Source organism: Gracilinanus agilis, chromosome 3 (assembly GCF_016433145.1).
Source record: "Gracilinanus agilis isolate LMUSP501 chromosome 3, AgileGrace, whole genome shotgun sequence".
NCBI lineage: Eukaryota > Metazoa > Chordata > Mammalia > Didelphimorphia > Didelphidae > Gracilinanus > Gracilinanus agilis.
The window spans coordinates 67,553,737-67,578,805 of NC_058132.1; the positions used below are offsets into that span (position 1 = coordinate 67,553,737).

Sequence of the window (25,069 nt, forward strand, 5' to 3'; positions counted from 1 at the left end):
AAGAGGCTTTAGCCATCATCTAATCCAAACTGTTTATGAGGAAACTGAGGCTAACCAAAGGGAAGCTCTTTGCTCCCAGTCACATAGAGATAGTGAGTGGCAGAGACAGGATTTGAATTCAGATTTTCTGACTCTGAAAACACTGCCCATTTTACTGCTTGTTGGGAAATTGACTACTGCCATGTAGTGGAACCTAGACAAGTTACATCAACAAGCCTTTATTAAGTACTTACCACATAGCAGATACTGCTCTAAGAAATCCAGATTAGTCAGTTTGTTTCCTGCTTATTAGACTGGTAAAAACTTGATGGCAAAGTAATTTGATGCTGATGCCAAACATGAACTGGGTTTGGATTATCTAAGAATTGCAGTTATCTATGCCTTCTGCTATCCTCCATTTTCATGGGTATTTGAGAGTATTCTCCCAGGAATTCTAACTTAATGTGGCATTCCTGTTGAGAACTCTGAAGAGCAGTTACCCAGTATGAGAGCCACACAGTTTCTTGCTTTGGTCCAACTGTATGAGATCACATACCTAATGACCTAGTTATTGTTTTGTGGGCAATTTCCAGTGTATAGTGAAAATTAATAGTGTAAATGATTCATTCTTTTGAATAAAGCACCACCTGCTGGTGAAAAATTGATCCAACACATAAGCATTTTTGTATTTGAGCAGATAAAGAAGTGAGAGAAGAAAAATGCAAAGGCTAGACAATCCAAATATTTGATAATAATCACTCCTATACCAATCAGGAATGGACTATAATTGATCTGTTTAGCAGCCCATCTTCCTACCCACCCAGAAGAAATTAGCTGAAATAAAATATATAATTGAAGCTCCTTTCACCCAAACAAAAAATAAAATGTGCCTTTTGATTTGTAGTTGTGGGAGGAAGTATCCTGTCTTAATAGGGGAAGAGTTTCCCTTCAGTAAATTTCTTAACTTCTAGCAAACTTAAAATTTTCCCTGGTATCCTTTGCCCCCAAACTGATAACATTCTTTTAATAATACCAAATTGGTCTGACTCTCAAAAAGCTCTCACTTTTTGCCTAAATCTGACCTGAGATTTAAAACCTAAATGTAACACCTAATGACACATTTTCATTGTATATCTCTTAATTTTTTCCTTCAAAGGGTTCTCATTTTAAGGAGACATAGGTAAAAGTTGTAGAGAAGTAGATTTTGGCTAAGGTAAAAAAAAAACAAACCACTTCTTAAAGAAAAGCTGTCTAAAAATGAAATATGTTATCTTAGAAGGCAGAGTTTGCCATCCCTGGAAATTTTCTAGTGAAGGTTGATAAACTACTTGTTAGAGATATTTCAAAAGAATTTATTAGATCTCTTTGTTCGTGGCACAGACTATGTTCTGAGATATTTGGAGCAGTATAGGCTTTCACAAGTCTACATTTCTGTGGATACAGAACTCTTTTTATGAGAGCACTCAGTATTTGATCTTTTTTTCTTCTTTATTTAATAGCATGAGCAATATGAAAGTACCATTGGATTCAAACTTCCCAGTTATCGAGCAGCTAAGAAACTGTGGAAAGTATGTGTAGAGCATCATACGTTTTTCAGGTACATTTCTTATTTAAACATTTCTCAAAGTGGTAATATATGTATAACCCAGTGGAGTTGCTTGTTGGCTGTAGGAGGGGGAAGGGAAAAGGGGAGGGAAAGTACATGAATCATGTAACCATGGAAAAATGCTTAAATTAAAATTTAAAAATAGATATTTCTCAAAGCTAAATGTTCACTTTTTAAGTTCTCTTATTGTAACTTAGTTTAATAGGTAGTAATCAAAAATTGGTACTGTGACCAGGCGATATTCTATCTAGCTTAGGGTAAGGTCATCTTCAGTAATCCAAAATAAGTCAAATTCTTCTCTTGGGTAGTGGACAGACTTAGGTGGACATGCTCCCAAATTTTCATGATCTGTGAGTGAATGGAAGAAGAGAGCTCCCCCTCTTTCCTGAGGGCTCAGGAGCTTCCTCTGTAGTTTCACATTTCATCTAAGTAAGAGGAAATATATTACCTCTAAAGAGGGTAGCACCCTGAGGCAGGACCAGAAAACAATTGGAAGAGTGTACTAGTTTGTATACTTAGTCATGAGGAAATCTACTTACTAAATTTTCTTTCCCCTTTGGGTAGCTTTTGAAGTCTACACTGTGTAAAGCTAGTGGTTGCTTCTTAGTGGGAGTAAAACTTCACATAGCGCCTGGTCATGAAGCACAACTATTCTAGAGAGTCAGAAAAGGTCAGGAAAGCTTTTCTTCCTTCAGTTTTCATTCCTTTCAACATAGGCTTTTCATGAGATCATTACCTCTGTTGGCAGACAAGCCAGTGAGGAGACCTTACTTGACTCCTCAAAAATGAGTAGTGTATGAGAAAAGCTGCTGCTGTTACCACTACCACTATTAATAATGAGTATTTATATGGCTCTTTAAGGTTTGCTAAGTGCTTTACAAATATTATCTCATTTGATCATCACAACAAACCTGAGAGGTAGGTGCTATTGTCATCCCATTCTGTTTTCATATCCTATTCATCTCCATAGAAACAGCGGACAGGGATAAAATGCAGGGGAAAATATGTTATTTTTCAATTACCATTTTAGAATAAGGTGTAAAAGCAAACATTGGTCCCATTTTGGGACCAATATTGACTGTTGACATTACAGATTTCTGTCCTTTATATCACCCATCTTTTTTGCTTTAATTCAAGCAAGAAAATTTAGGTTTTCAGAAAAGATAGGGAAGAAGAGTAGAAAAGAATCCACTTGAATTCTTTATTATATTGTAATGTAAAATTCAGCTCTAGCTGATTAGACATTTTGTAGAATGATATTTAAATAAACTTGTGTCAATGGAAGTACATATGTAATAATTTGGTTATTCATTTCAAATTTTGCAAAGGAAAGAAATATGTACTTAATCAATATCTTTTTGCCCTCATAAATTATTTGATTTAAACCCTACTTGGATTGGGTTTAATAAATCAATTATAAATAATATAATAAAATCAATTTACTTTCATATAGTACTTTGCAGTTTTAGAGAGTGCTTTCTATAGTAGAAGTATTGTTGTCTCAACTTGTTAGATAATAAAATAATAAAATCAATTTATTTTCATATAGTACTTTGCAGTTTTAGAGAGTGCTTTCTATAGTAGAAGTATTGTTGTCTCAACTTGTTAGAGGCTTGTAGAGGTTAAATGATTGTCCTGTGGTCACCCAGGTGATAAATTACAGAACCGGGGCTCCTTCCAGATCTTTGATTCTAAATCCAATGTTCTTTCTATTCTAAGATTCCCCACTTTCAACATTGTATTTTTTGGTTTGTTAATTCTTAAGAATCATACAGAGAGGTGTGTGTATATAGGTGGTATAAGATTTTATTAAACTTTAATTGATAGATTGAATAATATCTTTAGTGTTATTTGAGCTCAAGAGGTACTTAAAATTATTATTTTTGATTTTCATATGTTACAGATCCCTAGAATTAGCAATATGATTACTTTGATAACTTTTTTCTTGGTCTACTTCAAATTATGAGAAATGTTATGAACCATTTTTCTCTTCTGAAATCTTCTGCCCCGTATAATAGTTGAGTCTTGAAATCAGGAAGTTAAGTACAGTGTATGTATGTGTGTGTCTCTTCCAGGCTAACATCCACTGAAACCATTCCCAAGAGCAGATTCCTAGCCCTAGGATCCAAATTCCGTTACAGTGGCCGGACCCAGGCCCAGACTAGACAAGCCAGTGCTCTCATTGATAGGCCTGCACCACACTTCGAGCGCACAGCAAGCAAACGGGCCTCTCGGAGCCTTGATGGAGGTTTGTATTGAATGCTGTTCTTCTCTTTAGTTCTTTCTTCATTACCTCTAATAACCAAGGGAAGGGAAAAGTTTACAGATATCTAAAAATCAGCTCTGTTCATTCATAGCACTGTTACCTCTAAATGAAGAAAGGTCATTTGATATGATTAGGCATGTATATCCCAATTTTTTTAGGTGTTGGCAAGTCCCCTTATTTGTTTCCTACTTTTCTTCCTATCATCTATTAAGTGCACATAGACAACTTATGTCTGTTTATCATAGCCACATACCTCACTGGAGTTAGTCATTGCAGTAAACTCCTTAATGACCTTAGCCCTCACCTCCATTTTCTTCTTCTAAGCTCAGGTTCTTATTATGTGAAATTATACATATATGAAAAAAAGTAAGCCAGACAGGACTTCTCTTTCTGCTTATGAAAATAGCCTGGGGCTCAAGATATCATCTGTACCGCTATCTTCAACAAGTTAGATTGCCATGGAATGGCATTTTTCAAACAGTCTCTCAGTTCATAGTTTTTCAAATAGTTAGAAATGAGATGTAGAATAGTTTGCTATTTTGAAACCTGAAAGTCAAGTCTTCATAACCCAGTTGAAGAAGTGGTGATTGTCTAAAAATTATTTTTGTTATTAAATTACCATTTTGATAAGTTTAGTGTTGGAAGAGGCCTTAAAGCTGTGTTGGCAAGACATGGCACGTGTGCCCCAACAGCATGGAGGGTGCTGCTCCATTCCCCCTATCCACTGTGCCTAAGGATGTTTTTTGCAGGCCCTGACCCTCTGTCCAGCAACCCAACACCAGCACTTCCAACAGCCAGATACTGAGTGGCAAAATTGAGACTTCAGTTCTCCCAGTTCCAAGTTCAGGCCTCTTTCCATCCCACCTTTGCTATTCTATCTAATCTTTACTGTTCTGCTCCCCTTCCCAGTTCCTTTAAAAACATTTTTTTATTTTAATAACAAATTTCCACATAAGTTTTCCAAAGTTATATGATCCATATTGTCTCCTTCCCTTCTTCCCTCTCCCCTCCCGGAGCTGACAAGCAATTCAGTCTTAAGTTATACATATATTATACAAAACATATTTCTGTATTATTCATTTTTGTAAGTGAATAATCTTATAAAACCAAAACCCCAAAGTATATACTCAAATAAAAAGGTGACAAATCATGTATTTTCATCTGCATTTCTATTCCAGGAGTTATTTCTCTGGAGGTAGATAGCATTCTTTTTCATAAATCCCTCAGAATTGTCCTGGATCATAGTATTGTTATTAGTAGCAAAGTCTGTCACATTTGATTATTCCACAATATTTTAGTTTCTGTGTATAATGTTCTCCTGGTTCTGCTTATTTCACTCTGCATCAGTTCACATAGATCTTTTCAGCTCTTTGTGAAATCATCCTGTTCATCATTCCTTATAGCACAATAGTATTCCATCACCATCATGTGCCACAATTTGTTCAGCCATTCCCCAGTCGAGGGATATCCCTTTAGTTTCCAATTCTTTGCCACCACAAAAAGCGCGACTATAAATATTTTTGTACAAACTTTCCTTTGCCATTTTTTTTGCATCTCTTTGAAATACAGACCTATTAGTGGTATTACTGGATCAAAAGGTATGCATTCTTTTATAGCCCTTTAGGCATAATTCCAAATTGCCCCCCCCCAGAATGATTGGATCAGTTCACAACTTCATCAGCAATGAATTAGTGTCCCAATTTTGCCACATCTCCTCTAACATTTATCATTTTCTTTTACTGTCATATTGACCAATCTGATAGGTATGACGTGGTACTTCAGAGTTGTTTTAATTTGTGTTTCTCTAATCAAGAGAGATTTAGAACAATTTTATATGATTATTGAGAGCTTTGATTTCTTCATTTGAAAACTATATATTCATATCCCTTGACCATTTATCAGTTAGGGAATTACTTGGATTCTTATAAATTTGACTCAGTTCTTCAATATTTGAGAAATGAGACCTTTATCAGAGAAATTTCTTATAAAAATTTTTTCCCAGTTGTTGCTTCCCTTCTAATCTTGGCTGCATTGGTTTTGTTCACATAAACCCTTTTTAATTTAATATAATTAAAATTATTCATTTTATAACCTGTAGTGTTCTCTATCTCTTGTTTGGTACTAAATTCTTTCCTTCTCCATAAATCTGACAGGTAAACTATTCTTTTTTTTTTTTTTTTTAATCCTGGGACTCCTATTCTAGGAGCATAGGGCCACAACCAGTAGGCAATGGGACACAGTCGCTCAGGGTCACCCAGCTGGGAAGTGTCTGAGCCCGGACTTGAACCTAGGACCTTTCGTCTCTAGGCCTGGCTCTCAATCCACTGAGCTAGCCCAGCTGCCCCTACTTTAGGTTGCAGTTTCTTTAGCAGATGTAGTTTTTACAGGGTGGGGTTGCTAGCCCCACACCCAACCCTCCTCCTTTTTTCATCCGGGCTAGGGACTTGGCCCAGGAGTGGTAAGGGTGGGCGGTAGGGGTCAAGTGACTTGCCCAAGGTCACACAGCTGAAAGTGTCCGAGGCTGGACTTGAACCTAGGACCTCCAGTCTCTAGGCCTGGCTTTCAATCCACTAAGCCACTCAGCTGCCCCTAAACTATTCTATGCTCCCCTAATTTATAAAATATAATTATATGTAATATTAATATCACTCTTTTATCACTTATAATATCACTTTTTATGTTTAAATCATACACTCATTTTGACCTTATCTTTGTATAGGGTGTAAGATATTGATCTAAACCTTATTTTTGCCATACTGTTTTCCAGTTTTCCCCGCAGTTTTTGCCAAATAGTAGGTTCATATCCCTAAAGTTGGGATGTTTGGATTTTTAAGGAATTAAAATTAAGGGTTTGACTAAATATATGAGGATTCTGAGATAATACTGTGATTACCGATTTAAAAATATTAAAAGCTCAAGTCAAATTGACTTTTAGTAGCTTTATTTACAAACAGGTGGAAAGAGTGAAAGTAGAGAAATATAAACGAGTGTAGAGTAAGAAATCTAGCCTATCACCCTAAATATTGCTCCAAGTCCTTGGCTCAACCCATGCAGGGCTTGTTAACCCCTCACCCGGAGGACTTAATGATGAAAGTGATGAATAAGGGTTCAATCCACACGGCCTCCTCCAAGAAGGGGAGGCCTTTCCAGAAGCCAGGAAAGGAGGTCAGCTTCTCACTCACCCAAGCCAAAGCTCCAAAGGAGAAGATCCAGGAGCAGTCTTACCAGAAGCAGTCCAAGAGCCAGAGTCCCAGTCTGAAGTCTCAAGTCATAGCTTCAAGCCTCAGTCCCAGTCCAAGATCCTCCAAGCCCCAGATTCAGGCCTAAGACTTCTCAGACAGGAAGTTCAGGACTCTTTATAGTCCTTTTTCCATGTCACTTCCTGTCCCTTCCTCCACTTTACGGGAACCAATTGCAGTCTTTAAGTTTGCTTAGCACTGCCCAGGGGGTGGTCAGTAGTCACTGGATTTTCACCCACTTCTAGTAAGTGACTTGCAAACCTCCCCTACTTAGTGTTAAGTAGGGGTGTTTTCAGTTTTTGTTGAGTAATTTAAAAAATAGGCAATCTTTACAGGTTTATCAAACACTAGATTGCCGAGGTCATTTTTCCCTAACCTTTTTTGTATTCTGGAGCAAGAGAGACTATTAAAGGACCAACTTATATATGGGGCTGTGCTGAATAATAGTGTGATAAGGGGGTTCAGTAGATAACTACCACCTAGTTGTGTCATATTTTAAAATGCCATCAAATCAGAGAACTTAAGTGGCTCAGTGGATAGAGCACTAGGACTAGAGATATGAAGTCCTGGGTTGAAGTCTGGCCTCAGATATTTCCTTGCTCTGTGACCCTGGGAAAATCACTTACCCCTCATTGTCTAGCCCTTACTGCTCTTCTACCTTAGAACAGATACTTAGTATCAATGTGAAGAGACGAAGATAAGGGTTTAAAAAACAAACCATAGAATCTTAGCATAGCCCATTTGTGACAGACTCAGTGTCATCACACCTCTGCCCGTAATACTTCAGTGATTTCTTAAACAAGACCCTTACAAAGAGGATCTAGGCAGCATTGAAAGCAGAGCCTGGGAGGTCCTCCATTGATTTAATCAGCAAGTATTTATTAAACAACTGTTATATATATATATATATATATATATGCCAGTCACTGTGGACACAATTGCAAAAAAAAAAAAAATGACAGTTTCCTATGATTAGAAAGCTGTCAGCAGAACAAATAGCACTTGTATTAAGATACCAGATCAAGAAGCTTTTCCTAGAGGCTTGTCTGCTTCCTTTCTGGGTGGAAAAGAGATTTACACAAGGCAGATGCTTTTTGTCCCACTTCTTAGTGACATATTTCTTTCCCTTGGAACTTCCCACTATCTGGCATTTGTAGGGGTTGTTATCACTGACTTTTTTTTCTAGTAGACTTTCTGAGCATAGGGGGCAATGATTGCAAAGATAGACAGGAGAAAGAATGGTCATGCGTGAAGAACAGTAAGTAGGCCAGTGCTAGGTAGTGGAGAATATTAAGTTTAGATAAGGAAGGACACAGAGCTAGCAATCTAATAAGGAGTTAAGACACATAAATAACTAATATTAACAGTATATAATTAATTCATTAGAGCAGAGTAAATCAAGAGTAAACCAGGGGGCAGCTGGGTAGCTCAGTGGATTGAGAGCCAGGCCTAGAGACGGGAGGTCCTAGGTTCAAATCTGGCCTCAGACACTTCCCAGCTGTGTGACCCTGGGCAAGACACTTGACCCCCATTGCCTACCCTTATCACTCTTCCACTTATGAGCCAATACACAGAAGTTAAGGATTTAAAATTAAAAAAAAAAAAAAAAGAGTAAACCAGACCTGATTTCTCTTTCTACTTATGAAAGTGGCTTGGGACTTAAGTTGTCATCTGCACTGCTATCTTCAGCAGATGAGTTTACCATGGAGTAACATTTTCAAACATTCTCTCAATTCACAGTTTTTCCGAATAGTTAGAAACAAAGTGTAGAATAGTTTGATATTTTGAAACCTGAAACCAGTCAAATTTTTATAAGCCACATAAAGAAATGGTGCTTGTCTAAAATTTATTTTAGTTGTTACAGTAACATTTTTTTTAAACCCTTACCTTCCATCTTGGAGTCAATACTGTGTATTGGCTCCAAGGCAGAAGAGTGGTAAGGGTAGGCAATGGGCGTCAAGTGACTTGCCCAGGGTCACACAGCTGGGAAGTGTCTGAGACCAGATTTGAACCTAGGACCTCCCGTCTCTAGGTCTGGCTCTCAATCCACTGAGCTACCCAGCTGCCCCCCATACAGTAACATTTTAATAAGAAATTTGTTTCTGATAGCAGTTCACCTTTATCTAGTGCTGGTGTATGTGTACTCCACATTATAGATGAGGAAACAGCAGCTGAAAAGGTGAAGTGACTTGACTCAAGGCAGTACAGCCAGTCAGAGAGAGAGAGAGAGAGAGAGAGAGAGAGAGAGAGAGAGAGAGTGAGTGAGTGAGTGAGTGAGTGAGTGAGTGAGTGAGTCGGGTCTGCTTCAGATTCTTGCCAAGTCAAGTGCCCTTAACACTTCACAACCTTCCTGCTTTTCTAAACTCAGAGCAGGCATTTTATATAATTATAGAAAATGATGTTGTTTCCCCAGAAGAGAGAACATCTCAAAAAGTTAATTCAAAATAATGTGTTAATATTTGGAATTCCAGACACCAAATTGATGGATAGTTCTTAAAAAGTTTGGTATAAGACTGTTGTTTCTCTTCAGTTCCCCCAAGATTTCTTTAATGTGTCTAATCTTGACCATTCTAAGATGGTTTCTCCAAGTTTTAACTTCACTTTAATCTTTTATTATATGGAAAGCATTGGATTTGAGAAGAGTTTTATATTCTTAGCTCTTTGTTTATTGTATTATGAAATTCTATAGCTGAAGTGCTTACTTATATTACGTATAATTTTATGTATATTTTATTATCTATAGACATACTGTTCCTGGGAGAGAGAGGTTCCCTCAATTTTCTAAGTTTGTTTCTTCTTGGTTTTTTTTTTTTACCCAGGTTTCTAACTTTCTGTATTTTTATATGTAATGGCTTTTCAGGACATAAAAGTCTCTTCTCACTTTCCCCGTAAGTTATATTTAACCTTTCTTTCATGAAAGGTTCCTTGTTTTCTTCTTCTTTTTTTTTAAAACCCTTGCCTTCTGTCTTCAAATCAATACTGTATATTGGTTCTAAGGCAGAAGAGTAGTTAGGGTTAGGCAATGGCAGTTAAGTGACTTGCCCAGGGTTATATAGCTTGAAGTGTCTGAGGTCAGATTTGAACCTAGAATCTCCAGTCTCTAGGGCTGGCTCTCAATTCACTGAGCCACCCAGCTGCCCCCTTTTTAAAAAATAACATTGGGCAGCTGGGTAGCTCAGTGGAGTGAGAGTCAGGCCTAGAGACAGGAGGTCCTAGGTTCAAACCCGGCCTCAGCCACTTCCCAGCTGTGTGACCCTGGGCAAGTCACTTGACCCCCATTGCCCACCCTTACCACTCTTCCACCTATGAGACAATACACCAAAAAGTACAAGGGTTTAAAAAAATAAAATAAAATAAAATAACATTATCTGGGGATACTAGAACCATTGGCCTAAAGGAGCACTTTGAAAAGCATGTAGTCTTAACAACTTCATTTTTCAGAAAAGAAATTTGAGGTCCAGAAAAATGAAATGACTCAGTTATAAGTTAGGAAGTCAGAACTAGAACCTGTAACTCAAGCCAGTGTTCTTATTTCTTTGCCACCTTGCCTTCTTCTTCTTCACTTTTTTGCAAACAAATTACATGGAATATAAATTGACTAAATGTATTTTTTATACTTTTATTATCGATATCTTACTGTTTCTCTCTATGTTGGGACCAAAGTCTAGGAATCTCTGAATGGAAACCAGTATACAATATTTTTTTTGTCTCATTAATGAATTTCCTTCCTTCGCTACTTTAGCTAGGAGCCTTTCCTCCCTTTTTTCCACTGAAGTCTATTTACTTACATTTATTCATTTGAGTACTTTAGAGACATTGTATTAAATGTAGCCCTTCAGACAAGTGAAAGTTAAGGGTTGCTTTTTTAAAGAGCTTTGGTTTAATAACTTGATAAACCTCTCCTTAGTAGCTTCTTGAATTTATCTGCTTCACTAACTGGTTTTGTGACACTGATTTTGCAATTTGGAACCTACTTTCTGGAAATTTTAAATCATAAAGTGAGCTGCTGCTAACAATATAATGTCATTTAATTTTAAGACACTTTATGCTTTTTATGGTGTTTACTCCTATGTTGTGTCACTTAATTCCAACAAGTTCATAGAACAATATTTTCTTTTATGGCTTGGGAAATTAAGTTGCTGAGATATTAATGCCATTAGCTCAGGGCCAGGGGTATTTCCCAGGCTTCCTGATTTGTTCATCATTGTGATGATTTTGATTTTGATCATTGTGATGATTTTGAATTTGATTATCCTGTGCATGAGGGCATATAATATTTGTGAAGCCATCCATGCTCTCTAAATATTACCTTCACATTTTTTTCTACCTCTGATTGGACCAAAGTTGGCACTTAATGTCTCCTATGTTATTACCATGTTATGGTTACTTGTGTAAGTCTTCTATTTTCCTTTCTATGGTATGTTTCATGAGGATAGGGAATTTTGTCTTTCCCCGCCCTACCTAATGCTTGCATTTTAATTTAATTAAATGGAATTTTTGAAATGCCAAACTAAGTTTTTGGTAGTATAAGCCAAAAACAGTGTATCATAACATCTCTTTACTACCACTAGTACATTTTTTCCTCAAGACTCTGCAAGTTGTTATTGGGGATGTAGACACTAAAAGATAACTCTAGTCCAACTATCAGTAATATGGAATTAGGTCTTAAACAATGATACCTGTAAAACCCAGTGGAATTGTGCATCAGCTAAGGGGTGTTGGGGGGTTTGAAGGAGAGGGAAAGAACATGAAATATGTAACTATGGGGAAATATTCAAAATAAAAATTTTTTAAAAGATTGCAAGTTGGAGAAACTGGGCTTGTAGATGTATCTTAAAAGTTAAAACTTCCCTTTTTATGTAGATGAAAATTTTGGAAAATCTTATATTTGTTGAAAACTCAAAAAAACTTTTTTAAAGATTTTTACAAGGTTGTTCTTTTGTATAAGTTATTTTATAGTCTTCAGGATTCTTGATAAGAAAAGAAGATGGTATTACTGCTTTAATCATTTTGTTCCAAAATGCTCTTGATATGAAGCTAATATAAGAAGATTATGAAAAACTAGCCACATACTATCATGGCTTGTCAGTACAATATAATTAGATGAAAGAATTTGGATAAAAATATTTTGGCAAATGAACAGTGAGTGAGAGGAGATTCAATGGGGCTAAATATAAAGACCTACCCTTGGGTAGTTGATTTTTTAAAAAACTTAAGTATAAGCTAGGAGAAGTGTGGCAGTTTATTGGGGGGGGGGGAATCTAGGACTTCTAGTGGTCTACAGGTTAAACATTAGTCTGTAATACAATGTATAGCCAAAAAAAAAAGCCAATGTGATTATAACCTTAATTGAGAAGCATAATGTATAGAATGAAAGAGGTGACATAGTTGCTATACTCTGCCCTATTCAGACCACAACTGTAATGTTAAGCTTATTTGGGGAACCATATTTTGGATAGGCATGTGCCAAGTTGGAGGACACCTAGAGGAGATTGACCAGTTGGTACAGGATTGCAAAACCTCATATCACAAGAATTGGTTGAAAGAACTAGTTATATGTATCCTGGAGAAGACTCAAAGGAAGGACACAATCACCAAAAACAGACTTATTCTTGTAATAGACTTACTACATCAGAAGATAGACTGAAGACCAATAGGTGGAAGATACAGGAAGCAGATGTACATGAACTTCCCAAGCAGAGATGTCTAAAAAAGGAATAGGCTGCTTAAAGGGATGACAATTCCCTTGGCACTGGAAGAGTTTGAGGGACCACTTGTGTAAGGTTTTGTAGTGGATAATCACATCCCAGATGGGAAGTGGTGATGGACTAGGTTATCCCTAAAGTTCCTTCCAACTCTGAATCTTTAATAATTTTTCTTCTCTCAGAGCTTTGCTTCTATTTGTCTTCACAAATACCCCTCCCCATATTTATAATGTTCTCTTTCTATGTAGAGTGGCAGGGTAGTAATGCTGAAGATATATAAAACTTGGCTCTGAGATATTAGTCCTGGATTAAAACCAAATACGATGTGTTAAACAACACATGGTGAAAGCATGGACCATATTATTATGATGCCAGACAGAGCTGAATTAGAACCTTGGGAGGGGGTGTGGATACACATGTACGATGATGCTTTTAACACAACTGTGAAGCAAAATATTTTGTCACACTCCTCTGTGTTGACAGATTTGGGTCTACCATCTGCTCTTATACCACATTGTCTGGCTCAGAGCAGCAGTGACAGTCACCCAAGAGTAGCAGGGACTTGTAAGAACTCGGCAATCTCTCACTGAGTGGCATGGTAGATTCGTGTCTTTCTGAGCAATCATTTGTTGATTGATTTCTTTGATGGGGAAAGACAATGACAAGAATATCTTTCATTTGCCTCTGAATGCTATATGCATGTAGTACTGATGCTCTCAATGTTGTAAGTAACAGCTTACACTTACATAATATTCTGCAGCTACTGAGACCTATAAAACCATTATTTCATTTGACCCTCCTAAAATCCCACCTCGTACTTTCATGAGTGAGGAAGCAGAGACTTCGAGTGGTTAAGTGGCTTGCCAGTAGTCAGGCAGCTATTAAGTAGTAGAGAAAACTTAAACCCCCAGGACCTGTGGCTGTTTCTGTTATGCCATTGAGTATTTTTATAAAATTATTCTTTTATTCTAAATAATAGAGCTGGCATTTAGGGAGTTCTTTAAGATTTATAATGTTCATTACATATATTATTTCATTTCTTCTTCATAATCTATGAAGTAGTAGTTCAGGTATTAACTCCATTTTATAGATGAAGAAACTGAGGCTTAGAGAGTTTAAATAATTTGCCCAATGACACCAAATAGTAAATGATAAAGATAGGGTTCACATATGACCCTTATAATTACTAAATCCATTGCTTTTTCCACTATATCACTGAGGAACTTTATTAGTTTCTCCTCTTTGTCTATTTTAACTTATATTAATATTAGAAGGTATAAAGTTATCTAGTTTAGCTGAAAGCAACTAGGGAATGTGATAGATAGAGTGCCAGGCCCGGAGTCAAGAAGACTCATCTCTCTGAGTTCAAATCTGGCCCTAGATCCTTACTAGCTATGTGACCCTGAGCAAGTCACTTAACTCCTTTTGCCTCCCCACCCTACCTCCTCCCCAAATTGTTCATGCCCAGCTAACCATATTTCCTTTAGGGATAGCTAGGTAGCAAAGTGGATAGAGCACCAAGCCTGAAATTGTGAGGACATGGGTTTAAATCTAGCTATAGTCACTTCCTAGCTGTGTGATCCTGAGCAAGTCACTTAACTCCAGTTGCCTATCCCTTACTGCTATTCTGTCTTGGAATTGATACTAACACAGAAGGTAAGGGTTTAAAACAAAGAAGTTATCTATTTCAGGTCTGCATTTAGAGATACTGAAAAGTAATAGGGATTTAGAAGTTGCATTAGGAATCTAGTTCACTGACAGATGCTAGAAATGGAGATAATTTAGACATGATCCCTACCTTCCTAATGATTATAATCTAGCAGGAGGGAATAGAATACACACACATACACCTTCATGCAGAAAAATGTATGTATGTATATCTATCTAGACCTAACAATAGTATAGACTAGAATATAAAAGGCCAAGCAAAGCTAAATGCTATAAATGTCAGAGGAGGGAAAACCAATTCTGCCTAGAGGGACCTTAATTTATAAAGATCATTAAAATCTTCCCAAATCAGTCCAAGAATACTTCTGGGGGGAAATGGGATGATAGGACATTAGGTACCAAATATGTAAGGTGGTTGATTGAAGTGCTGAAAATTTTTGACATTTAAAACCTGACTCCAACTTGCCTTTCTAGGCTTATTAGACATTCCTCCCTTTTATGCACTCTGTAAATTCCAGTCAAATGGGCTTATTTAATGTTAGTGATACTCAGTGTTCTCTTCTCCATGCATTGGTATGTTCCATCCCCTAAGCCTAGAATATATTTCTCTCCATCTCTACCTCTTTATATCCCTTACTCCCTACAAACCTCACCACAAGAATCACCTCCTATGAAAGCTTTTCCTATTTTCCCTTCCCTTTTCTAAGCTAGTAGTAAGTATAATCCTTACTAGTATTTTAATTTGCAAATTTATTTACTGTTTAGTAGTTTATGCATTATTCCTCCTGATACACTGAGCTTACTTTTGTCTTTTTATCTCTGACACCTGCCATAATGGAAATTATACCATACATGTAAATAAATAGAGTTCAGTGATAGAATACAATAGAGGCAAGAAGCACTAGAAAAATTTGAGGATAAGAATATTACTTTCAACTAGGGACAACATTTCTCTTGTGCCTTAAGACATACCAAATACTTTTCTCATAATTCTTTAAGGTAGCTGGAACAATATTTTTATCCACATTTTACAGTTGAGGTAACTGACCCATCAAGTCATTCTGCTTTTAAGTATCTGAACTCAATCTCAATCCCAGATTTCTTGACTCCATGTCCAAGGCCCTTTCCACTCTGCTATGGTGTCTGTCTCTTTATGGAAGGTATAGCACTTAAGCTGGGCCCTAAGGGCAGAAAAAATAGTAGGCATAGAATAGAAGAGAATGCATTTTGAAATGCTGCAATGAATGCACAGAGATAGAAGAGTAAAGGATAGAGTCAGGGTTGGTGGTTACTTTTAGCTGAAGCACAGAGTACATGAATGGGAGTAATGACATGAAAAGGTGCTAGAAAGGTAGACTAGATATAGGTCCTAGAACCATGTTGGTGAACCTATGGCACATGTGCTAGAGTGTGGCATGCCTTTTCCATGCATGCCTGAGGTCCTTTCTCCCATCACCCACCCCTCTGCCCAGCAGCCCAGTGGAAGCGCTTCCTCTCTCCCCTGTCTGGGGTAAGGTGGGGGACTCATGTGTTGTGAGGGTTGCAGTTTGGGCACTTGGTTTCTAAAAGGTTCACCATCACTGTCCTAGAGGGCCTCATTGACCAGGCTGTGTGATCCTGTTTGTATTTCCTCCCACCCTTCTTTAAGCAATAGGGAAGATTTCTGGGAAAGGAAATGATATGGCTAATTTTTGGCGGTTCAATGAACAAAAGTTTAGAAAGGGGGAAAACTGGGAGCAAGAAGATAATCTTTAAAACATCGTGAAGCTATCATAATAGATAAGGCAAAGAGTTATAAGGACCTGAGTCAGGGGTGGCAATGTGAAAGTTACATAGCAGAGATATGGGGAGGTTGAATCAATAGCCAGTCAACTAGAAGTTAATAAGGTCCTATGTTCCAGGCAGGATTTGGCAATCGATTAGATGTGAGGTAAGGGAGAAAGAGGAGTCAATGATAGGGTAGGAAGAAAAGCCACATTTCAAATGGAAAGATGAGTTAAGTTTTTGGACAAATATACCATAACATAGCCTGAATAAGTATGGCTATGAAGATCATGGTTCCATTGTCCAGTGATTTTTGAAATGGTGCATCATGACTCTTGCCTTCCCTTTACTTCTCCTCTTCTCTGTCCAGCTGGAGCAGTAGAGACACCAGACCGGAGCCCTCGGCCTACCTCAGCACCAGCCATTGCTCAGAGCCATGGTCCAGAAGTCAGCTTCCCTGGGACCTCTAATGGCAAGAAACCTTCAGTTTCTAAAGTGCAGAAGGAAACTGTGAAGGTAGAGATAAAGAAGGAAGAAGTGGAACCTGAACAAGTAGAACCAGAGCCAACTGAAGAATGGAAGGTATAAATGTTAAATCAGTTTGGCATTTCCCCAGAATGCCTTCTCCCTGGGCTTGTTTTAATTGACTGATGATGTTAGGGCACTTACTTTGTTTTTCTTTTTGATTCAGTGGATGTAATGAGGAGAAATTCAACTCAGAATTTTAGAGCTGGAAGCAGTATTATAGACCATCTAGTCCAGTGCATCTTAAGCTTCTTTGTGCTCTTTTGTCAATCTGAAGTCTGAGGACCCATTTTCAGAATCATGTTTTCTAAGATAAAGTAAAAATTTATTTCCTTTAGAAAGGAAATCAATCAAGCTAAAATATGATTATCAAAATACTTTTTTTAAAGAGCACCCTGAACTAGTCCAACTCCTTAATTTTACATAAAATTCCATCATTTTACATAGCTATTGTGTAATAGCTTTATTGAATCAAAACTGAGGCCAAAGGAGATGAAGTAATTTGTCCATAGTCACATGGCACATAAAAGGCAGAGCTGGGACTAAAACCCAGGTTTCCTGACTCCTGGCCTAGAATACTTTCTCCTTGTACTTCCATCTGTCATTAGACCCTTCTCATTTTTTTCTTCTTTTCTTCTGACATAATTGTGACATCAAGGGAAAGGATTCCTTAAAAATTTTATTTATATCTTTTGCTTTAACAAATCTTAGATTTCCTGCTGTATCCCCTACCTTCTCACCTAGAGACATTCCTTTCAAAATCAAATTTTTAAAGAAAAGAAATAAAAATAGGGAGAAAATAATTCAGCAAAATCAATCAGTACATCAAAAAACATCTTATATGCACTATTTCATATATGTGGACCTCTGCATCTTTGCCACCATCATCTATATAATAGGAAAGGGGGGAAAATGTCATAAGGGTCCTTTTTTAAGGCTTGAAAATACCTGTATGGGTGAAGATAGCATAGTTGTTCCAGATTAAGATTTATTTTTCCACTTGATGCAAAAAGCCAGCATATAAAGCTTCAAATTTATAAAAGTAAATGATTATTTGATTTACAAAAAGATTCATGATATACAACTTTCCAGTGGACATTCTTTGAGTAGTAAAGTTTAGACTATTTTAAAGTAATCCAGTTTACATACAGCTTTTCCAGAGCATGTTTACTTCATAAATCAAGGTCTACTTTTATGTTGAGTTTTTAAGATTTGCCTTACCAGTGAGGAGAAGCTGCTCTTGAATTTGTTCATGGCTTTGAATTGATTGTCTTCAGTCATCTAGGGTATCAGGAAGGAATTGGGGTAACCTTGTACATGTTGACAGGACTGTTTAATATGTATAAGCAATGCTGGGCCTGAGGTGTTCATTTTACTTTATGGAGGAGGTACAAATCCCAATATTAATAACATGAAGTATGAGAGGAGAATGTGTTGATCTTTTTAAGAAGATATTTTAAATTTTATCAACTAGCTAAGAAATCTAATATCCATTAGACTCCCTCAGGAAGTTTTACCACCATGGCAATTTAATTAACCTTGTCCTTTTAGTGCTAATTCATCATCCAGTGGGCTGATCAGACTGTCTTGCTTTAGACTCATAGTATCACAGAATTTTAGACCTGAAAATGAACCTTGGAGTTTATGTAGTGTAACCCCTTCATTTTAGAAGTCAGCAAAATGAGGTCCAAATAAGGGAGATAACTTGGCTAGGTCATGTGGCTGATAGGTTGCATGTCAGACACAGGTGTCTTGACTCTAAGGCTATTGTGCTTTATGCTGTATCACATGATATCAAAAGATATAATTGCAAGGAATTTTTGGCCTGTTTTTTGTACTTTGAGTTTAATTTGAGTCCAAAGAGAGAGAATGTACTGGCCATGCAAGCTTGTTGTGCCTACCTAGTTCAGTTCCTATGCCACTGGGTAGTACTCATCTTCCTGAGTGAAAATCTGGCTTCAGAAACTAGCTGTGTGACTCTGGGTAAGTCACTTAACCCTGTTGGCCTTAGTTTCCTAATCTGTAAAATGTGGTAGAGAAGGAAATAGCAAACTATTCCATTATCCCTTCCAAGAAAACCCCAAATGGGGTAATGAAAAGTCAGCAACAACCAAAGAAGTTCAATGTTAGTAGTGCCATTTTATCAGAGTATCACAGCAGACTATTTTTTTTTCTCATTGTACAACCTGGCATTTCTGACGACATTCCTCCATCCTTTACACCGACCGTCTGGAAAGTGTTACATTACAGTAGTTGGCAGGGAGCTTTGTTGGCAATGGCTGAAACTTCTCTGACCTTCCACTAATTTACTTATTCTCTGCCTGCCTGTAGGACAGACACAATTATGTCTAAGAATAGCATCCCTTTGCTATTGTGACTGTAGCAGAGTAGGAAGAATTCTCCCTTGATATATGCCCCCATTTGAGTGATAGTACTGAATCTTCTTGCCAATTAATTGTTATGTAAATGTACTTCAGGTAATCTCACTGTAATCAGTTGAAAACCATCTCTAATAATCCTCAGTTATCTTAATTGTTCCCCATATTAACAGTAACAACAAATTCTGTTCCTATTTTATTTGTACCAAATTAGAATTGTAGCACTGAGAAATCTGACATTCATCAAAATCACTTTTATTATATAATCCAAGTAACACAATAGCTTTGTTGCATAGAGGAAAATTGTGTATATGAGATTGGGACAATACACTTAATAACAATGATAGATAAAAGTAGTTTGTCACTATGGATCAGTAGTCTCAGTATGCATTGATTGTATTATATACATTCATCACATTTAATATACATGGGCATAGGCAGAATTTCTCAGGATTAGTCATTCTCCTATTAATCCCTAACACTTGAGCCTTGGTCCTACCTATATAGAAACAAAATGTACTTTTCTTCTATACATTACAGGAAATTTTAAAGCAAAAGCTATAAATTATTCAAATATGCACAAATAATTTGGACATTCAAATGAATAGCTAACAATAACAACCATAATAGTAATTAACAGCCAAAAGCAATTTACTTGTATGGCAGCATGCTGTGAATCATAGGTTGAGAGCTTCACGGGACCTTTAGAGGTCTTCTAGTACAACAAAATGAGGTTAAGTTTATAGTAAATAACAACTAGAATTAATCCAATACATAAACTCTCCAGGTCTCAGTTTTCTCATCTGTAAAGTGAAGCAGCTGAACTAGAGAACATAGAAGGTCATCCCAGCTCTAGATCTGTGATCCTATGAATCACATCCCTTTCATTAAGTGCATGGGTTTTTGTGACCTAATAATCAGGATTACAGACTATTTACAGTATTTACTTCCACTGATATTATTTTTAGTGTTGTAGGTAACTTCTCAGTGTGCTTATTTATAAATGAAAATTGTGTTTAGTCAGTGTCCATTTTAGGTTGGTGAATTTTATGATTTGATATAACTGAGGTACAGTTATGGATTTTTAAAAATTGGTTAGCCAGCAAAAATTTTGTATTTCCTCTTTTGGCTTTAAATCATATTGTATGTCTGTGTTAAGTGTAAGTGTGAATTATTTGTCTCTCTGAAATATAATATATGTCATGCCTCAATTTTTTAGACCTATGAGATGATGATTTTTAAAAAAAAATATTTTCTGAAGTGCTTTCAGATTACTCAAAGAAACAAAGTCAACTCTGCCATGACAATGGCAATTTGATTAAGGCCTTGATTTTTGGTAATTACTAAGAGTCAACTTTTTCTTTAAAAAACTCACTTAAATATGCTCAAACTAAATGGAATAAATACCCGAATTCCTTTTTTTCTAAATCTGTTTTCTAAATGATTGTTTTGGCTTCAAAGGTGGGAAAGCGAACTGACAGAAAGCTGGGGAAGTGTGTGAGCCCCTCTCTTATAAGACCTTTCTCTAGACGTCATGATAATTATATATTAGATTGCGTTTTGCAACCAGTTAAAATGTTCAACTTATGGGTTGAAATGAAGCCATTCTTGAAAAGCCCACTAACCTGAAATGTTTTGCCACTTTATTTCTTAAATGTAGGTGGAAAAAACCCACATCGAGGTCACACCACCCACCATAAATGGTGACCAAATCCAGGTTTGTGCTGACAGTCGCTCATGCTCCTTTTAATTTTTTTCCTACCCTTTTCCCCCTCCATCTTTTTTTTCCTTTTTTTAAAGGTTGTAAAATGAAGGTCCAAGCAAATTTAAATGAGCCAACTTTTTTATCATTTCTTTCTTTCTTTTTAATTACTGCAAAACAGCAACCTGCAGAAAAAACAGAAGATCTGATAAGAATGAGGAAGGTTAGACTCTTTTCAATTTCACAGAGCAACATTACCACTTTGCCCATGCTCACCTCGAGTGCATTAAAGAGACAATGGTCCATTCTTTTCATTGGCTTCTTGTTTGTTATTTGAGGGCTGTCCTTACCTCATTTTTGGGATGAATTATGCTCTTTCGTGAAGAACAATAATCAGCAGTGGAGACCAAAGGAAAAACTATACTTCATTCACCTTTTCATGAAATGTGTCAGCTAGTCACATTTATTGGTGAAGTTACACAAATGCTTTTTTATTATTAACAGCATTTTATTCAAAGTTGTCAAAATCAGCATTAAGGCAGCAATTTCATGACATTGTCAGAAATTGTGGCTTTATTTACCTCTCCTTCCTTTGCCTTATTTTGCCAGTCTAATATAAGCAAGGTAAATACATTTTTTACTCAGGAGAAATATTGAATGACATATATAATTCTTACACATCTGCCTCATACAAAACATTAGAGGTGTTTACCATGTAAATCTTGCAACCTGATGTTGAAAAAGAATCGAGAATCTTTCTGAGTATACATCCACACAGAGCTTCAAAGCTTTTTAAATTACTTTCATTTTTTCAATATTTGAAAGATCTTTGTGACTGTGAATGGGAAACATGTATTTGATGTGTCAGAAGCCAATAAAACAAGGAGCACTGTTTGTTTAAGTGAAATCACCAATTCTTCCATCACTCATGAACAAGTTCACCCATTTTTTGGTGGTAATTGTTTCTTCATTTGTCCTTGTGTTTTTCATGACCATTCCATGTTGTGCCATATGTTGTGTCCCAGATATTTGGTTTTAAAACATTTTTTGATTTGCCAATTTGCGATTTTTTTCCCGCAAGAACAACATTTTAATTTTTTGTGCTTTTCTGTTTTTTTCCCCCTTTCATTTTCACAGAAAAAAACAAAGAGACTAGATGGTGAAAACATTTATATCAGACATAGCAATTTAATGTTGGAGGTTTGTATAAACTTGAAGTTAATTTCAGTTGGTTGCCTGGAACCTTCTGCATTCTTTGCTGGCCTCTTTCTCTTCCTCCTATGCTGCATTTGGTTTTGCATGCTCTTGCATGAGAAAATTTTAGATTTAAAAATGCTTTTGCATGTTGATACAACATGAATATTTGCAATCATCTCTTTTGCCTCTTTTGTTTTCATCTGTCATACTTATCTGAAAAATATATGATTGGGACTACCTCTATTTCAAATGGGGGACCATTTGAAATTAGCCATTCACTTACTCCTAGGGATTTCATTTTGCTGCTCAAAGTCATCTGAATTTTCCCCAAGATGAGCATAAGTCCCAAATGAAAGTTGGTTTATTTTCATCTGTTGGCCTGAAACAATATGGAAGAGATAGGGTAAGATGGACAGTTTGAAACTATATTAAGTACATTGAAATATAGAATCAGAGTTCAGATGAGCTTACTAAAATTTACAGTGTCAGAATCAAAAGAAGGAAGACTAAGAACTCATATGTACTTAATACTTCCTCCATTTGTTATTTATAACAGCTTGGTAAGGCAGATTGTGTACCTATCATTACCTCCATTTGGCACATGAGGAAACTGAGGTAGAGAGTTGTATGTTTTCTGACTACCAAGACCAAAGTTCATTCTTTTATACTTAACATACTGCCATCTTTAAAAAAAAGACAGTAAGAAAAAACAATGAGGGTACAATGATATGTAGAGAATAATATAGGAATGAAGAGCTAACTCATTATTCCCAGCATTGGTCCCCCTTCTAATGTACTATAATCCAATTCTAGATTTCCATAATTAGGCTTAAATTTTGGGGGGGAAAACTATATGAGACTGAAAAGTAAAATGAGTCAGCTATTAAAACCCCTGATTCACTCTATAAGGATACTTTAACTGTCTTCAAGCCTTTGAAGGACTCTTAAGTAGAAGCTGTGATCCACTGAGGCAGCAAAAAGAATTAAGTTTAGCTCTAGTATCAAGGGTTTAGCTTAAATGTAAAGAATTTCCTATTGTAAAGTTTCCTTAAGTATTGGGCTGGATCACTGTATCAGTTTCTTCATCCTTTTCTGTAAGAACTTTTAAATTGAATTTATTATAATTTGAGATGTTGTTTGAGTGTTTTCTATAAATCCAAGTAGGAATAGACCTCACCCTCCCTATATGAAACCTCTCTATGACATGACAGTGATCATTGAGCTGTTAGATCATTAAGATGTCTGGTGAAAGAAAATTCACTACCTACTGAGGCAACCCATCCCATTGTTGGATAACTTTAGTTGTTAAGAAGTTGTTCTTCATATTGAGCCATAATCTGCTTCCTGTAATGTCCTAATTCTTAACTGAAGGAAGAAATTAAATAATCTGTCATGATCTCTTCCTAATCTAAGATACCCTGATCCTATGATTAAAGAAACAGATATTGCTAACATGACATTGTATTGTAGGGAGTAAGCTAGATACAGTTCTTGTGCCTTGAGAGTCTATGATCTAAGACAGTGTTGAGCAGAATATTAACACTTGCAGACAAATGACTAAAGCATTGATCTAAATCATAACTATTGAGAGTATGGAATGAATGTAGTTCGCAGAGTACTGGAAAAAGAAGGAATTATAATGTCTGACCAAGTGAAATCACTACCTTTCTTTGAATTTGGGGAAGTATAGACTGATGAATCAGTCATTCCAAAAGCATATATTAAATACTAGTTTTCATTCAGCACTATTCTAAGATCAAATTAAATTGTAAGCTGTTGGAGGGAATGAGAATTCTCCCTTAACTCTGCCACTGGCTTAATATATGGCCTCTGTCAATTCACTTAGCCTTGCCTGGCTGTTTCTTCTTTTGAAAAGTGAGAAAGCCACTTGCCTTCAGACAGCAACTATAAATCTCAAGTTGTTGAATCACTCCCTTCCCCTTTGCCAGCTCTGTGTGCATTTTTAATATCCAGCAGAATAGGCTTCATGTCTCAGCTCTACTCCATATAATTCTCAGAAGCCATCCATTAAGAATTTTAATTCTTTCATCTTGATTTTTTCTTTTGTTGATGGTACCCTCCAAATAGTAATCTGTCAGATTTAGGGAGAGACAGAAAAGCAGTCCCTTGCTCTTTCAGTTCTTGTAAATAAATTGGAATGAGAGTCCTGTGGGCCAGAGATGACTCAAAATTTCATGTGGAACATTTCAAACTTTAGAAGGTTCAATGAGTTCAAACCATCCCATCCTTACATACTTAGGAGTGGATGAGAATTGGCTTAGGCTCCAGAGGTTGATGATAACAAAATTACATTTTCCTCTTAGAGTATCATCTGGTAATTTCAAATAAAAATGTATTTCTTAAATAGGCCACCCTTGAGTAGAAGAATCCCTCCTGGGATGGTTTTCTTCTATCCCACCCCCAATAGGAGCCTACAGTACCAATCATATATTTGCCCTGTGTTCCATAGAGTGTGTTGTGACTTCTGAGATTGACAGTGTTCCTATGTGTGATGTGCTTTTTTCCCTCCTTTTAGCATTTCATTGATAGCCATGAGAGGATATTCCTAAACAAGTGTGTGTTTAAAAATAGAAACTACTAACCACCTTTTGAAAGCATTTCTATTTAATAAAACTTTGTGGTTTGATCATTGCTGAAGTCATGAGATTGGAGACATCAATACAATTATCTAATCTTTGGATTGCTGAGGAAAAGTAGCTGATTATTTCTTAATGCTTTCTCTAAGGAGAAAGTTTTCCCTCTTCCAGAGGAATATCTCATGAATATCTGTCATATCAAGGTATTGCTCCCACTTGGTAATTTTATTCTGACATAAACAAGGTCAGATTCACTTTTAAATCCTTCTGTCTCTTATACCCTCATCTTCCAAAGCAAGTGCACACCATAAATATATTCGAAATGATTGCCTCCAAAGTTTTTTCCTTGTTACCAAATCCCTACTACATTCCATCTCCCTCCACCCCCTGGTTTCTTAGAGGGCTAGCTAACCCTCACTAAGATACCATTGGCTCCATAGCGT

At 36.6% G+C, this 25,069-nt stretch overlaps 1 protein-coding gene across 6 annotated transcripts in view; it reads left to right on the top strand.

Moving 5' to 3' along the window:
* EPB41 (erythrocyte membrane protein band 4.1) overlaps positions 1 to 25,069 on the top strand; it is a 126,568-nt gene that overhangs the window by 57,414 nt on the left and 44,085 nt on the right. For 4 of the 6 annotated variants that reach the window (XM_044667951.1, XM_044667952.1, XM_044667953.1 and 1 more), the window contains exons 9-14: positions 1,479 to 1,576; positions 3,661 to 3,833; positions 16,598 to 16,809; positions 20,791 to 20,847; positions 21,014 to 21,055; positions 21,970 to 22,032. In XM_044667951.1, the coding sequence (XP_044523886.1) occupies positions 1,479 to 1,576; positions 3,661 to 3,833; positions 16,598 to 16,809; positions 20,791 to 20,847; positions 21,014 to 21,055; positions 21,970 to 22,032 (645 nt within the window). The remainder of the gene's footprint in view (positions 1 to 1,478; positions 1,577 to 3,660; positions 3,834 to 16,597; positions 16,810 to 20,790; positions 20,848 to 21,013; positions 21,056 to 21,969; positions 22,033 to 25,069) is intronic. The other 2 variants (XM_044667956.1, XM_044667955.1) reach the window with 2 other exon arrangements.